At 46.4% G+C, this 13,975-nt stretch overlaps 1 protein-coding gene across 2 annotated transcripts; it reads left to right on the top strand.

Moving 5' to 3' along the window:
* Positions 1-1,521: 1,521 nt before the first annotated feature.
* Positions 1,522-13,750, top strand: PLPBP (pyridoxal phosphate binding protein). 2 transcript variants are annotated; one of them, XM_077805724.1, is made up of 8 exons: positions 1,522-1,634; positions 3,357-3,464; positions 4,507-4,542; positions 5,062-5,137; positions 7,407-7,541; positions 8,709-8,851; positions 11,049-11,147; positions 12,025-13,750. In XM_077805724.1, exons 1-8 carry the CDS (start codon positions 1,536-1,538, stop codon positions 12,160-12,162), a joined length of 834 nt encoding a protein of 277 aa, XP_077661850.1. In that variant the 5' UTR covers positions 1,522-1,535; the 3' UTR covers positions 12,163-13,750. The 2 variants fall into 2 exon arrangements, 1 of the variants encoding a protein (XP_077661850.1); XR_013344567.1 differs by lacking the exon at positions 12,025-13,750 and having other exon boundaries at positions 8,709-9,055.
* Positions 13,751-13,975: the final 225 nt, after the last annotated feature.

The raw sequence follows: 13,975 nt of genomic DNA, 5'->3' as shown, positions 1-13,975 counted from the left end.
AATTTCATCTACATTGAGGTAATCACTGCTTTAGAATATGGCAACATTCATGTGGAAAATGTCTTGTTACCGTAGAGCAGTGAAGATGTTAACAAATGGGAATTTGTCTAAACAACATTCCTTTTGAAATAAAGGAGAAGTCATGGTTTAAATGTTTACATGTGGAAAACGTAGGGTGTTTTCTCTCCTAGAGTCATGGATAAACCCTGTATTTCTCATGCAGCCTCAGGTGTTTTTTTCTCTATGCTCTTATCTGTGGTGCTTTTTAAAAATTCTGTTCTATTATTATGTCGGCTGGAACTCCAAACCTTTGGCCTTAAACAGTTATTTGCCTCTGGATTACTGCATGAGTTAAAAAAGAAATGTATTCCCCTGATCATCGCAGGGCAAAAACATCTTTCCAGCAAGAATCTTAGTCTGTGTAGCTCAACCATACATTTAGTTGAATGTCCCACATTTTTAAATGTAATATTCCATGAAAAATAAATGGGTTTTAACTAAGAGAATAAAATATTTCATGAAATCCCATGCTCTGTGGGTTTTCCCATCCCTTGTTCAAACTTGTTCTGCATCATCATGTGATCATGTTGCATCATAAGGTTATTACAAAAACAAATTGTCTCTGAAAAGATAAACTTTCAAAGGTAGCAACTCCTATTTGGGAGTGTTATATAAAAAACATTAGCGAATCAAGCCCCACTTAAATAAACCAGAGCCTACAGCCTGGTCTCCTGTTGACACTGGTCCCCTGTGTATAAATAGCTAAGTGTACTTTGGGCCAGAGTGAGCAAGAATGCTCCTTTAGTGCAGGGTTAGAGCATTCACCAGAGGTGGGAGACCCTCACCACTCATCTTTGCCCTTGCTTTTTTGCTGACATAAACACAAAGCACAGTGTCGATGTAATATATTAAATGATACAAGAATTTGCTCCTTAAGGGGAAGGGAGGCAGAAAGAATCACAAGTAACAGAGGCCAGCTGAGCACTACTGGAAGCTGCTCAGGAGAGCCCTGTAACAACCTGAACAGACCAGAATACTGTATGTGTATTGTTAATTATTATTGTCAATGTACTTAAAGGTTAATTGATGATGCCTCTCTACGAATACTAGCTTCCTTATGATTGTTAATGGCATCACAGGGATAAGTAATGGCAATTAGCAATCCCATACTTGTATTACACCTATTGCATCATGCTCATTAACGGTTGTCATTTGATGTGGGTGCTTCTAAGCTCTTGCTCCCTGCCCGCAGCTGCCTGTAGTCCATGCAATGCACCCGGAGCACGACACGCACCCCAGACCGGGCCAGCCCCGCTTTGCAGGGTGCACGGCCACTCCTGGGCGGCGCTTAGCCCTGCTGACCTTTCCGAAATGGCCGCTGCGCGCGGCCAGTCTCAGGGCGCAGCCTCGCTTCCCTGGCCCCACCTCCCGCAGCCATTGGCCGGGTGGGTCGGATGGCGCGCGCCGATTGGCTGATATGAGGGGGCGGGGCGTGTGTGGCGGAAGTGGGGCTGGGAGAGGCTGCTCTGCGGGGGATGTGGGGGAGAGCCGGGATGGCAGCGGGTGCAGGGTTGGGCCCGGCGCTCCGGGCGGTCACGGAGCGGGTGCAGCAGGCGGCGGCCAGGCGGCCCCAGGTGAGAGGGGGTGGGGCCGCTTGATTCACACTCCTCCCCCCCCCAACACCGGGGTCCCCCGCCCTATGGGGCCCCCACCCCAGCACCGGGGTCCCCCGCCCTATGGGCCCACTGGCTGCCCTACCCGCTGGGCCCCCCAGCACTGAGGGGGAGCAGGGCCTCTTTCTCTTCTCCCGCCCCCAACCCCCCCAAGCTGGCCCTGTGTGGTAGGGTGAGTTTCTGGGTGAAGGCTGGTGGGAGGCGGGTGCTAAGGAGTGAAAGGGGGGGGGATTGGGGCTGGCTGGGGGGGGGGGTTGGAGAAGGAGTGTGTTTAAGGTGGGGAGGGCAAACGGGGGTTGGTTAGGCGGCTGCAGAGCGTCTCTCCCCCTCCCCGAGCTGGCTGGGTTTTCTCTTCCCTTCCTTTCAGTTGAAATCGGCTTTTATTGTTTCCCCCCAATTCTAGGAGTCTCACGTGTGTGGGGGGGTCTCCTACACCTATCCAGAGCTCCCCCGCTGCTTTAGGGGCTGCTGTCCTTCTTCCATCCCCAAGACGTGCTCCCCCACCCCGTGTCGCCTTCTGAAAATATCCCACCCCCAGCACTGCGCTACTAACCGTCCCTCTCTGTCTCCCACTTCTAAAAGCATAAGCGCCAGGAGGGATTATCCCAGCCCTCGTATTTTTGTGTTGTATCTAATGGAAGGAAAAATCAGGGAATTTTTGCTGTCCCTGAGGGATTCTGGTAGCGTAACTAATGTAAGCACCCAGATACATTTCTCCCAGCTGTTCTCTTCAGTCCGGCTCTGGCTGCTTGAGTGGCATAATGTAGAGCTTGAAAGAAGGCCCTGCTTTTTCTATACTGAGGATTTCTCACTCTCCTGAAGTTCATGCCCGACTGGGCAGTAAGAGGTCAAGAAACGTTTGTAGGGAATTAGCTGTAAAAAGAGCGTGTCAAAAGTTTCTGTAAGGCCATACCACTGGGGAAACAACGTTGTGTTGGAAAGTTAACAAACATATTAACTGACATGATTTTGTACTTCATGTGGACGAGGACAGATGTGGTTAATGACACGCTAGCTGGTTGTAGCTATGCTTAGGAGCAGCAGAGGGTTAACTGCAACTGGTTTAGTAGTTTTTGAGAAAACATTGTCCTTGTCTACATGAGGTGCAAAGTCACATTAAACCCTAAGTTAACACATCTTCTAACATGATGCTTTTTCTCAGTGTAGATGTGGCCAAATTGTCAGATAAGATTGCTGGACCTTATCTACATAGGGTGCTATTTCTGACTGAGTCCATCTGTGGATGCTCTTATTCTGGAATAAGAGTGCTTTATTCCAGATTAGTTTATTCCACGTTGGAATAAGAGCAGTCACCTAGAGTTAATCAGGAATAGTTACTCTGCTTTAAATTCATACCCTATCTTATTCCATCTGTCTTTCATGTGTAGATAAGCCCTTGAAGCATCTCGCCAGCATGGCCCTTATGACTGCAAGTGGAAGAGACCCTCCTCAAGACGGTTATTAAATTCTTCTCCTTAGTGGCATATTGTGGCACCTCCTGCACTACAGAGCAGGTTGCTCTAGACTACAGGCTTTTGGAGAGAGAAGAGGCTGTTGTTTTAAGTAGCTGGCCATGAGGATAACTTCACTAGATTTTGAATAGCCCTCTCAACTGAGGAGCAAACTTGAGGTTTGGTCCTGGTATTCATGCCACTGACTTCTCACAACTGCTTCCTTTGACAGGGTCTCCCTGCTGTACAGCCTCGACTCGTGGCTGTCAGTAAAACCAAACCTGCAGACATGGTTATAGAGGCCTACAATCAAGGGCAACGCAGTTTTGGAGAAAACTATGTAAGTGCCCCCACCTTTCTTCCATTATTTCATAGGCTTTAAGGCCAGATGAGACTGTTGGGATTTAGTCCATCATGCTGCATGGTATAGGCCATAGAATTGCATCCACTGAATTCCTGCTGGCTCAAGAAGTTGATCTTGAACTACAGCATGCCTTTTAGAAACTGTCTGACAAGCATTCTCTCTTGTGGTGAGCCCTTAAGCTTTAGCCCCTGGATGACTAGTAAAAGCGGACTCTGCTTCGAATCCACATTTAGGTTTTCTTTTGTGGACTGGAGCATTTTTCTTTATTTTAAGGTTGGTTAACCACCACTGTATGAATTCTTGTCTTCTAATTTCTTGACAAATGCTATAGTTCCATCCTAGACAACAGGGCGTAATGGAAAGGGGAGTAACTGGGTATTTTACCCAGCAAGCCATAACCCTGGGCTGCAGTATTTCATGGCTAGCTCCTTTGCTTACGTCCTGCTCTGTTTTTGCAATTAAACCTCAGGCAGCGGTGTCAAGAAGGGAGAGCTACAAGCAGTGCTTGAAACTTTGATATTTCTGTACCAAATAACAGCACTGTTAGCTGACCTCCTGTGCACAAGGATGCTAGCTTATGGCCAGGTAGAGGAGGGGGGGAAAAATCCAGATGTTCATTCTTGGTAAAGTAGTGAGAAAAAGTGCCCTGTATCTGAATGCTGTTCAAAGTGCAGTAGAAGTAAAAGCGCACTGCCTAACTTCAGAGTCCTCTTCTACCAAATGCCAGACTCTCAGCAGAGTAGTGCGTGTCTGTTATACTCCATGTAGCACGTTCTGCTTGTGATGCCAATGTATTACATCCATTAGCATTACTGGGTGCTACAGAGGAGAGAGCAGTCCCCATCTCACCATCATCCCCAGACGCACTCCTTGGAAAGTCCGTAGTTGTGTATTTGCTGGTACAGTGTACAGTGTACTGTGCCACAACCAGCATTCCTGGGACACCTCTGCTCTTCCAGCAGAAAATGGAGAAATGCCTGATGTAGTTTTAACAAGAGAATGTCTTTAATTCACTCAGGTTCAAGAATTGCTAGAAAAGGCATCAGACTCCAAAGTAAGTATACTGTTGGTTTTTTTATATAGTCTCCCCGTCACCCCCAAAGTATCTTTACAATTATGCAGATGTTCCATCGATGCTTTAAGGAATCAAGGTGGAGGGTGGGAGTATCCTTAATTTCAGGCCTGTTTATCAGAACTCTTGAAGCTCCTGTCAACGAGCACAATTAGTCGTGAGGCTTGCGTGTGGACCCTGCATTGCCAGTAATGATCTCTGCAACAGCAGATACAGGCTGTTCTCAGGTTTTAAAGACCAGTGATAATGACTTGCTTTTGAAAAACATTGTTTTACGGTTAGCTTTTTGCTCACATTTTGCATAACATTCTATTCCCTTAGTCCTCCCCACAGGAACCAACCTCACTAGTACCAGAAGCACTGTCTGAGCCAAACTTCCCTCAGTATGTTATAGAAAGAGGTGTCTGGCTTGCTTGTTTGTTTTTTTTCAGCCCCAAATGCTTTTTGGCTGGTGAAAAAATTGCAGTTCAAACTTGATTAATTCTCTTCCTCTGTTCTCAGATTATGTCTTCGTGTCCAGAGATTAAATGGCATTTTATAGGCCATCTGCAGAAGAGCAATGTCAACAAACTGATTGGTAAACTTTTAATTTAACTTCTTTATGCTCAGTGTACCAGAGCAACAGGTTCTTCCAGTGTCATAACTTGCTTGATTAACCCATTAGTGCAGTTGATTACAGGCCAAGAAAGCATGGTCCTGGCTTCATGTTTTACTTTTACTTCTGTCTGCTGTTATCCTTTGCCATAGTCCACTGGTGGCTGGAGGCCACTCAAAATAGCTCTGTGATACCTTTGTTGCACAGGAGGCAGGGACCCCTTCACTGGGGGAATATGACTTTGGTGTGTCTGATATTTGCCTCTAGCTGCAAGAGAGAACTGCTTTTGTGTTTGTGAATTTTCACATACACTAAAATAAAAAGCAGCCTGTGGAACTCATTTCCACAAGACATCAAAGACCAAGAGCCTAGCAGGATTAAAAAAAGACTAGACGCTTGCTTGGATAATGGGGCTATTCTGAGCTTTAAAGGTAAAACTTTCAAAAGTGCATAAATGAGGCCTTGGCTATACTAGAAAGTGTTGGCTGGTATAGCTATGCAGCAAACCCAGGAGCCCAGCTGCCCCGGGGGCTTCTCGCCTTCCAGCTCCCGACTGTGGATGGGAGGCCAGCCACCTGGGGCTTCTCGCCTTTGGTGGGGAGATCCACACCTGGAGTTCGGCCGGCTGCCACAGTGCCGGGGGACGGCAGGGCTCCCGGTGAGGAGTGGGGAGCCCAGGCGGCAGTCTGGCTTGGAGCAGAGACTGGGCAGCAGCCCAGCTTTGAGGTAGCTTTCTTGTCAATTTCATGGCTCCAGTGGAGCCATGAAATTCACAAGAATGTCAGCCAATAGCCCATGTAAGACTGCATTGCCCTAACTACACGGACATAAGCCCTGCACCCCTTATTGAGGTGGTTTTATTATGTCCGCATAGCAGAGGAGTTACATCGGCGGGAGGAGCATTTCAATGTGTACACCTCCACTATTTTGTCGACAAAACTCTGTAGTGTAGAGAAGGCCTAGATCAGAAAAAACACTCCTCTTTGGGTATCACTGCGTCTACACTAGGGCTTTTGCGGACCCACCTATAAGTATTGGAAGGGCTGTAAAACCTCTTGGGCGTGCACCAACTTCTATTGGGTGAGGAGGAAATTTCTTGGGGAGTAGACTCTCTCATACCTACCCACTGTGGGTTTGTTGCAGCTGACACAGGCTACTGAGCTGGGATGAGGCTATGGTCCAATCCTATCTGGCAATTCTTGAATCCAATACAGAATAGTATTTCATTGATTCCAGGGTATTTTTGATGTTTACTTAGCTCTTCTACAGCCCAAGCTCTCTCTGTGCTGGGTCACTGTGACCTCTTATAAGAATGGGGGAGAAGATGTCTCACAACTGAGGGATATTTTGGTATGTACCATTTGTAGCAAGGGGTCAAGCTGAACTGCCACCATCTGCTAAATTGGGTACAATAATCTGTGTGTTCCATGGCAAATGCACACTGTAGCACACTGAACTTGCTATGCAAAGTCTAAAGTCTGTCTTTGGTGTATGGCACTAAAGAATGATTGAAGCCTTGTGGAAACCTGGTGACAAGATCATTCTGTTTCTCTGTCTCTCTTACTGATGCCTGTCTGCATGTTAGTTCCTCTGCCCCTGCTGCTTCACAGAGAGGGGCTTATGACTTCAAGTGGGGAGTAAACAGCAGGAGCAGATGATCCAAAGATCCACCACCATGTTCCTCATGCAAATGGCCTTGGTAAGAAAGAGCAAGGCAAGAAAAATACAGTAAGCTCAGGAGGTCTAAACAGAACTTTAAGCTAACCACTTCCTGCACTGCATGAGACACCTGCAGCTTTAAAGTTTTAGAAAGCACTGTTACAGGTTAAATCCTCTTTCAATCCATTTCTTTCCTTGACAGAGATTTTCAACTATTTCATTTGGTTTGCAACCAAAATTTCTCTCTCCATATCATCCACTTCTGTTGGTATCAAGAAGCTGGGTGCCATTTTGCATTTAGTTCCTACAGTGCTGTACGTTCTCAATGTGCTGTACAACCACAAACTAATCCTCGCAGCCCTTGTGAGGGAGGTCGGTAGTGTTCATTTCATTTTATGGATGGGGGAAACAGAGATCCAGAGGTGAAGAGACTTGCCCAAGGCAAATGTATTGGATCCGGGACTGAGACTTGGGAGATCCTGGCGACAGTTAACAAGAGGCTATTGCCAGTTGAGGCAGACAGTGTTCCAGCTACAGTTGTTTGTGCTTTTGCCAACAGAAGTGCCCTCAAATCTGCTTTATTTCTCCTTAGCTGTCCCCAATCTATTTATGGTGGAAACAGTGGATTCTGTGAAACTGGCAGACAAAATGAACAGCTCGTGGCAGAAAAAAGGGTCATCGCAGAGGTTAAAAATCATGGTGCAAGTTAACACAAGTGGAGAAGATAGTAAGTGGTTGGACACTTGAGCTAATGACCTTCATGTTCTGTTAGCACTATTGATGGGTACGATGTAGCTGGGTTAGACTGATTTGTGTATTTCTAGAGCTACTCTAGGTCTGAAATTCAACCTGCCTTCAGTGTTTTAAAATGGAGTCTCTCTTTCCAGTCTGAATAGCTCAGTTATAAAAACCTCCATTATCAGTGAGAAATTGGGGAGGCAGTAGATCCTGCAAGAAACAGGAAAAGTCAGGCTTGGGTGTCCTTTGCTGGCATCACCAGAGCAGTAAATGCTATTCCTCGCATTGGCCAGGCCTCAATTATGCAGCAAACAAAATGTTTGTTTCAAATGCCATTGGAAATATGGGGCCATGGGTGGGAGCCTCGCTTGCCTAACAGAAATCAAGCAGATATGTGACAAGACACACATGCATTTTTAGGCCAGGTCTCCACTTAAGTTTTTACCAGCATAGCTGTAGTCCGCTGGGGTTTTTTGTTTTGTTTTAAGAACACACCTGCACAGGCAAAAGCCCTGGCATAGAGGCTGTTTTAACAGCACAAAGTGCTTTTGCCAGTTTGCCGTATTTCACTCACTGACCCAGAATAAGCTATACTGGAAAGGCACTCTTTTTGTGGGATAACTGCATGTCTACACCAGGAGGGTTTGCCAGTGTAGTTATACCAGCAAAACTTAAGTGTAGACAAGGGCTCATATTTGAAAGCACAGAGGAGCGGTTGCAGAGAACAGAGTAAGCGGGGCACTGTCACCATTTCTTTCAAGATTGATTTTCTTTTAACATAGATTTTTTTTTTTTTTTTTGTATTGCAGACCTTTTGGGTGCTGCTCCTACATCAGGTGAAGCTAGTGGTCAAAGTGCCCAAAGTAGCAGTGCTAAGGAGAATGCATAGGAGACTTTTCAGTGCTCTAAAACCACTAGACCACCCCCGATGCTCCACAGCTTTTGAGGGGCTGCAGGGGGCTGTACCACTCTGTGCTCCATTTGGGAGAGCCTGTGTCTGGTTTGATACTGCTGTAGGCCATAGATATTTGGTGGGCTAAGTTACAACAAAATGAAAACCATATCTAGGCAGCCTCTGGCACTGAGCAGGGAACTCGATATGGAGTTTGACGGTGTGTTGCTGTTTCACCATTGCGGTATATGCCTTCTTTTTCAGGTAAGCATGGACTCCCACCTGGAGAAATAGTGGGAACAGTGGAGCATATAATCAAGGAGTGTCCAAGCCTGGAGTTTGTGGGTCTGATGACAATTGGCAGCTTTGGACATGACCTCAGTAAGGGACCAAATCCTGACTTCCAGGTAAGACTTCCAAGTCTTTGGATTCACTGGAAATCAGTGGCAAGATTCCCAATGCCTGGGACCACAGTTTAGCCCTTCTGGCAGTAATCCTGGCTAGGGCTTGTGGAGGACAGCTAAACAGACAACCACCACACTACTCGTAAGGGGAAGTACAGCTACCATGAACCCAACTGACTGAGACTATGCCATCTCTTCCACAATGAGGTAAGGAAACAGGTACATAGCAGCAGGATGAGAGAGGTGCAGCATCCAGTTACAAAACAGCTAATTAAGGGCTACTGTTGCTTAGTTCTTCCAGTTTAAAAGGCTGACTTCAGAAAGGCATGCTGGGAGATACAGTCACGCTACTGTAAGAACGTAAGTCAGTGCGACCAGCTCCCCAGCCATGGTGTCAGAACTCCCAACAGCCGTAGAATTTCAGTCCCTTTCTTCAGGGATGGGTTTAATTTTCAAAACCAGAACAGATCCCCAGATCTGGCTGCATGGCGTCTCCTCAGGCCTCTTCCTCAGAGGGCTTCTGCCTCTGCCCTGTCTAGACAGGAGGTGTCTCCAGCAAAGTCTTCCACTTAGCTGGTGGGGAGAGCCCCCTTTCAGGTCCTTTCCCAAGTCCCTGCATCTCCTGAAGAGTTCTCTCCTAACTGAGCTGCTTGCTGGCCTTTCATCTGAAGACCAGGTGATCTGCAGGCTACGCCTGATTCCTGGCCTGGGCAATGCACAATTAGACACAGTTGCAGCCAAGCCCAGCTCCCTCAAAGGGCCGCCCCACCATGTGCTCACAACCTTATGCTGCAAAGAGTTATAGCACATCTGTACTAGAGGTGCTACCGTGGCAACGCTGTAGTGCAAACGCTGCAGTGACGGAGTGGGAAGTAAATCCACCCCTCTCCAGAAGTGTGACCCTCTCAAACCCCTGAGGGACTTTGCAAAGTCGATCTCCGTTTTCGGTGTAGACCAGGCCTTGTCAGGATCAGGAAGAGGCTGCTGGGTTCCGCAGGTCACACCTTATATCGGAACAAGTAGTTTCCTTTCGGCTGAGGCAGATAACCTCTCTAACAAACTCTCATTTAATTACGCTACAGAAAACGCCCGTAACTGCGTAAGTGTAGCTTCTGCCAGTGTCATTTGCGTGTGGTAACTAACGAAGTGTTCTACAGACCTTTCCTGGGTATTGGAAGGAAGCAAATTGTTAGTTGGTGTTTGCATTGCGTTAGTGTTTAAAGACTTCGGTCAGGGATAAGCTCCTATCTGGTAGGCGATGTATTAACCTGACACAGATGGTCCCTGCTCTAAAGAGCTTGTGTTAAAAGTATGACAGTAAGGCTCCAAATGAAAATAGTCTTCAGCTTATTCCAGTGTTCACTCCTTAATACTTGGCATTTCTAGAGCATTCTTGGTTTGCACAGCACTTTGAAGACAATATCCTGAGTCCACTCTGAGGTAGGTAAATGGTATTGTCCCCTATTCCATAAAGAGAAACGGAGTGACCTAGAGGTTCATGACTTGTGCGTGGCTGCAGAGGCCATCGGTATCAGCACTGGGATGAGAACGTGGGAGTTCCTGACTCCTTTTCTAAAACGCAGGCTAGCTTCACCTTGACCACAGGATTTGGAAATGCTGATGCACCCTTATCCCTGGAGGTGCAAAGGTGTCAATTAATGTTGTCTGATTTACAAGGAAGTATAACTTAGAACAGCCTGGTCCTTTGCATAATCCCACCAGTCCTCTCTTGAGGCTGTGTCCAGGACATTCATAGGCACCCGTCTTGTGAAGATTGCTGAGGAAATGCACTGAATCGCCTGATCAGACAGATCTGCCTTCAGGCAAAGCTTCAACCTCAACTTGCTTTCGCTGTTTTCTGCTTTGAGGGGCCTGTGTCTGAGGCCAAGTAGCGTAAGGTCCTATCGCTGCTCCGAATTAGCAGACCTTCTCCAGGCACACTGCTGTGACGCTCAGTCCCTTGAGAGGATGTGTGTATTGTCACTAATGTGGCCTACAGATAAGCTGCATTGTAAATTTTCAGAAGCTCACGAGGTATCTTAAAAACAGGCATGAGTCCTTGAGAACAGGGAGAATGGGAACTGCAGCCAGATGGAGGGAATCTCCAAAGGATAGCCTAAAGCTTGTTCCAGGACACACTGAATGCTTTACAGTGTAACTGCTGAGCAATGTGTAATCCTCCCCTTGTTTCCTCTCTCAGGTTTTGATATCCTTGCGACAGGACATATGCGAAAAGCTAAATATCCCCATTGAGAAAGTTGAGCTGAGTATGGGCATGTCCACAGACTATCAACATGCAGTAAGTCTGATTTCCTTTGGCCACCCAAGATCTAAGGTAGCAGTCATCCCACCAATGCCACCTCCCTCTAGGGATAGTGACAGCACAGGCCAAGGATCCAACAGCCAGACCTTGCAGCCCATCCTGCACTGAGATTCTGAAGCTAAGTCTCATTAACTGAGACTGATCTGAACTGTCATCTTAGAACTAGGTCATCGTTGATCTGTTTGATAGCTTCTCCTGTTTGCCATGACCCTTTCCAGAGTAAGGCTTGCTCCAGTGACTTCCACATTAGTGTGACTCTGAGCACTGATTCTGTTAAGGACACAACCTGTGTATCTAAGGTACCTACATGGACCTCATCTCTGGGGTGTCTGAGCCCCTCCCAATCATTAATGTATTTCTCCTCCCAACACCCTTGTGCGGCAGGGCAGTGCTATTATCCCCATTGTACAGTGGGGAACAGAGGCACAAAGCCTAAGTGACTTGCCCAAACTCTCACAGGGCATCTGAACCCGGGGTTCCCGGGTCCCAGGCTAGCACCCTAAACACTGGGCCATCCTTCCTCTCTTTTGTTATAAAGCAGGCAAGCACAGGACTAGTAAACTCCGGCAGTTCTGTTCTGGGATCTGCTGTCAGCATGGGAATAGGGCTAACTTGTTCCACTGGTGGATACCTTTTGCGCGATGGCTTATTACTGGAGTAAATGATCAAAAGGGCACTTTGAAGCCCAAATGTGGGGCAGAGATTGCATGTGGGAATAGAGGACACATGCATTCTTGTGTGCCCTACTGATTAAGCCCCAAGCTGGGTTACAGATAGGGTTAATGGTCTGTGGGACAACTTTGTATTGAGCCACGGCGTCTGAGGGCTGTCTTGTTCCCTCTTCTCTCTCCAGATTGAGGTTGGATCCACAAATGTCCGGATTGGAAGCGTTATTTTTGGAGAGCGGGACTACTCCAACAAACCAGCCAATGCCAAGGCCCTCAGTGACACTAAAAGCAAAGTGGAGACCTTGGCTGTGCAAGAGCACTAAATAGAAAGAGGAAAGATGCTCTAAACTACAGGACACCAGGGAAACTTAACTATGCACTTTCATCTCCTTCCATAGTGACAGCTTGTCATGCCAGTGAGGGGAAATACCTGGTAATAGACCAGAGGTCTCGGAACCTATAACGATTATTGTATGTGAGTAGAAACTGGATTTTTTTTACCTGCAAACAACAAGAAAATTTGTGATTGAAAATCACTTGGCATCTTAGCTACTTTTAAGAACAATCACTCTTGGATAACTATGTTGGATAAACTGATTAAGCACTAGAATTGAGTTATTAACAAGCAACAGGCGTCTCCAGCAGTCTCCGTGATTATATTTTTAATATGAGGAGTGGTTTACCTGATGGAGGACTAACTTCTGGTTAGCCAGTTTTAATTTTGTCAGAGGCATCTCTAAATATCCACTCATCTTGAGTGAGAAAGTACATGGCTCAATAGCTACCATATGTGTAGGTAGAAGCTACTTTGTAGAGACATATCGATAACACTTAACAGTATTGACACTGAAGAGAATATATCCATTCCAATGAACTGATGACTGAATAAAGAACACAGTTGCTACTGTAAGTCAATGGCACTCTGCTTTTGGCACGTAATTTGAAAGGTGCAAGTGTGCTGGCTGGCCAGAGGTTGTATTTGTCCTCTCCAGACTGGCATTGCTAACTCTTACCACTGGTGACATATCTCCTGTCTTTGTAGGCTGCTTTTAAGCCTTTAACCTTTTCCCCTTGTAAAGTGTTGAGTTACTTACATACTACCCAATAAGTCCAGTTGCAGTGTGCCCTACTAGCTAGAGCAGGGAACTGTCTCAGACTCCTGGCTCTGCCATTGGCTTGCTATGTGATCTTAGGCAAGCCACTTAACCGCTCTGTGCCTCAGTTTCCCCATCTGTAAAATGGGCATAATAATACTGACCTACCTCACATGGGGGATTGTGAGGCTTGCTTGTTTGTAATGTGTTTGAAACCCTTGGAGGAAAGGTGCTGCAGAAATGCAAAGTATTATTACCCCATTGCATCCAGATGTACATGAAATCAGTCATATTGCCACTGCACAGATGCTGTAATATAGTTCCCAGATCTTTAAATTCACTTATTCATTGGCCCTGGCCTCTGCTTTTTCTAAAAGCAAGAAGGAGGTACTTGTTTCATCCAGGCTTGGATATAAACTTTCATCCCTCTTGCAGCACAGAATTTCACTGACCGTGTTTACAGCAGATCTGTTTTGTAACTCGCATTTTGACAATCGGCTTCAGGGTCTTGTCTGTTGCCAGAATGAGGAAACCTTCGTCACCAGTAGCAATACCTGCTTTTCATGGCAAAAGGCTTCTGTGTGTGCACGTGTTTGGTTAAATCAGCCGTGGGTTTTATCTTCTAAATGTAACTGAAAAGAACACCCTCTTGAATCAACCTGTCATGTTCCATAGCTTCAACACTGCATGCAATCCTAACGGCCCTTGTCAGAGCTGCAGAGGGTGGTGTTTGATATAGTATGTTAATAAAACCGTTGTGAATTTGAATACCATCTGTGCCAATCACAAAGCTATTAAAGATAATGGTCCCTTCTGACCTTAAAGTCTATGATTTTATGTTTTGGATGAACACGGTGGGACAGTTGCTATGCAGGACAGCCCCATGTTATGCAGGTGATGTTCAGTGAGACTGGCTTGTCTTGGAGGAGGGGGTTGCTTTGAATGACAGCTGAAGCAAAGGGCCTGCTTGCCTGCATAAGAGGAAGGGCTTCTTGATCAGAGGAGAAAATAAACCGAGACTGTAGAACGTCCAAAATGAGGG

This window comes from Eretmochelys imbricata, chromosome 26 (genome assembly GCF_965152235.1).
Source record: "Eretmochelys imbricata isolate rEreImb1 chromosome 26, rEreImb1.hap1, whole genome shotgun sequence".
Lineage (NCBI taxonomy): Eukaryota > Metazoa > Chordata > Testudines > Cheloniidae > Eretmochelys > Eretmochelys imbricata.
This window is presented reverse-complemented; position numbering and strand designations above follow the sequence as displayed.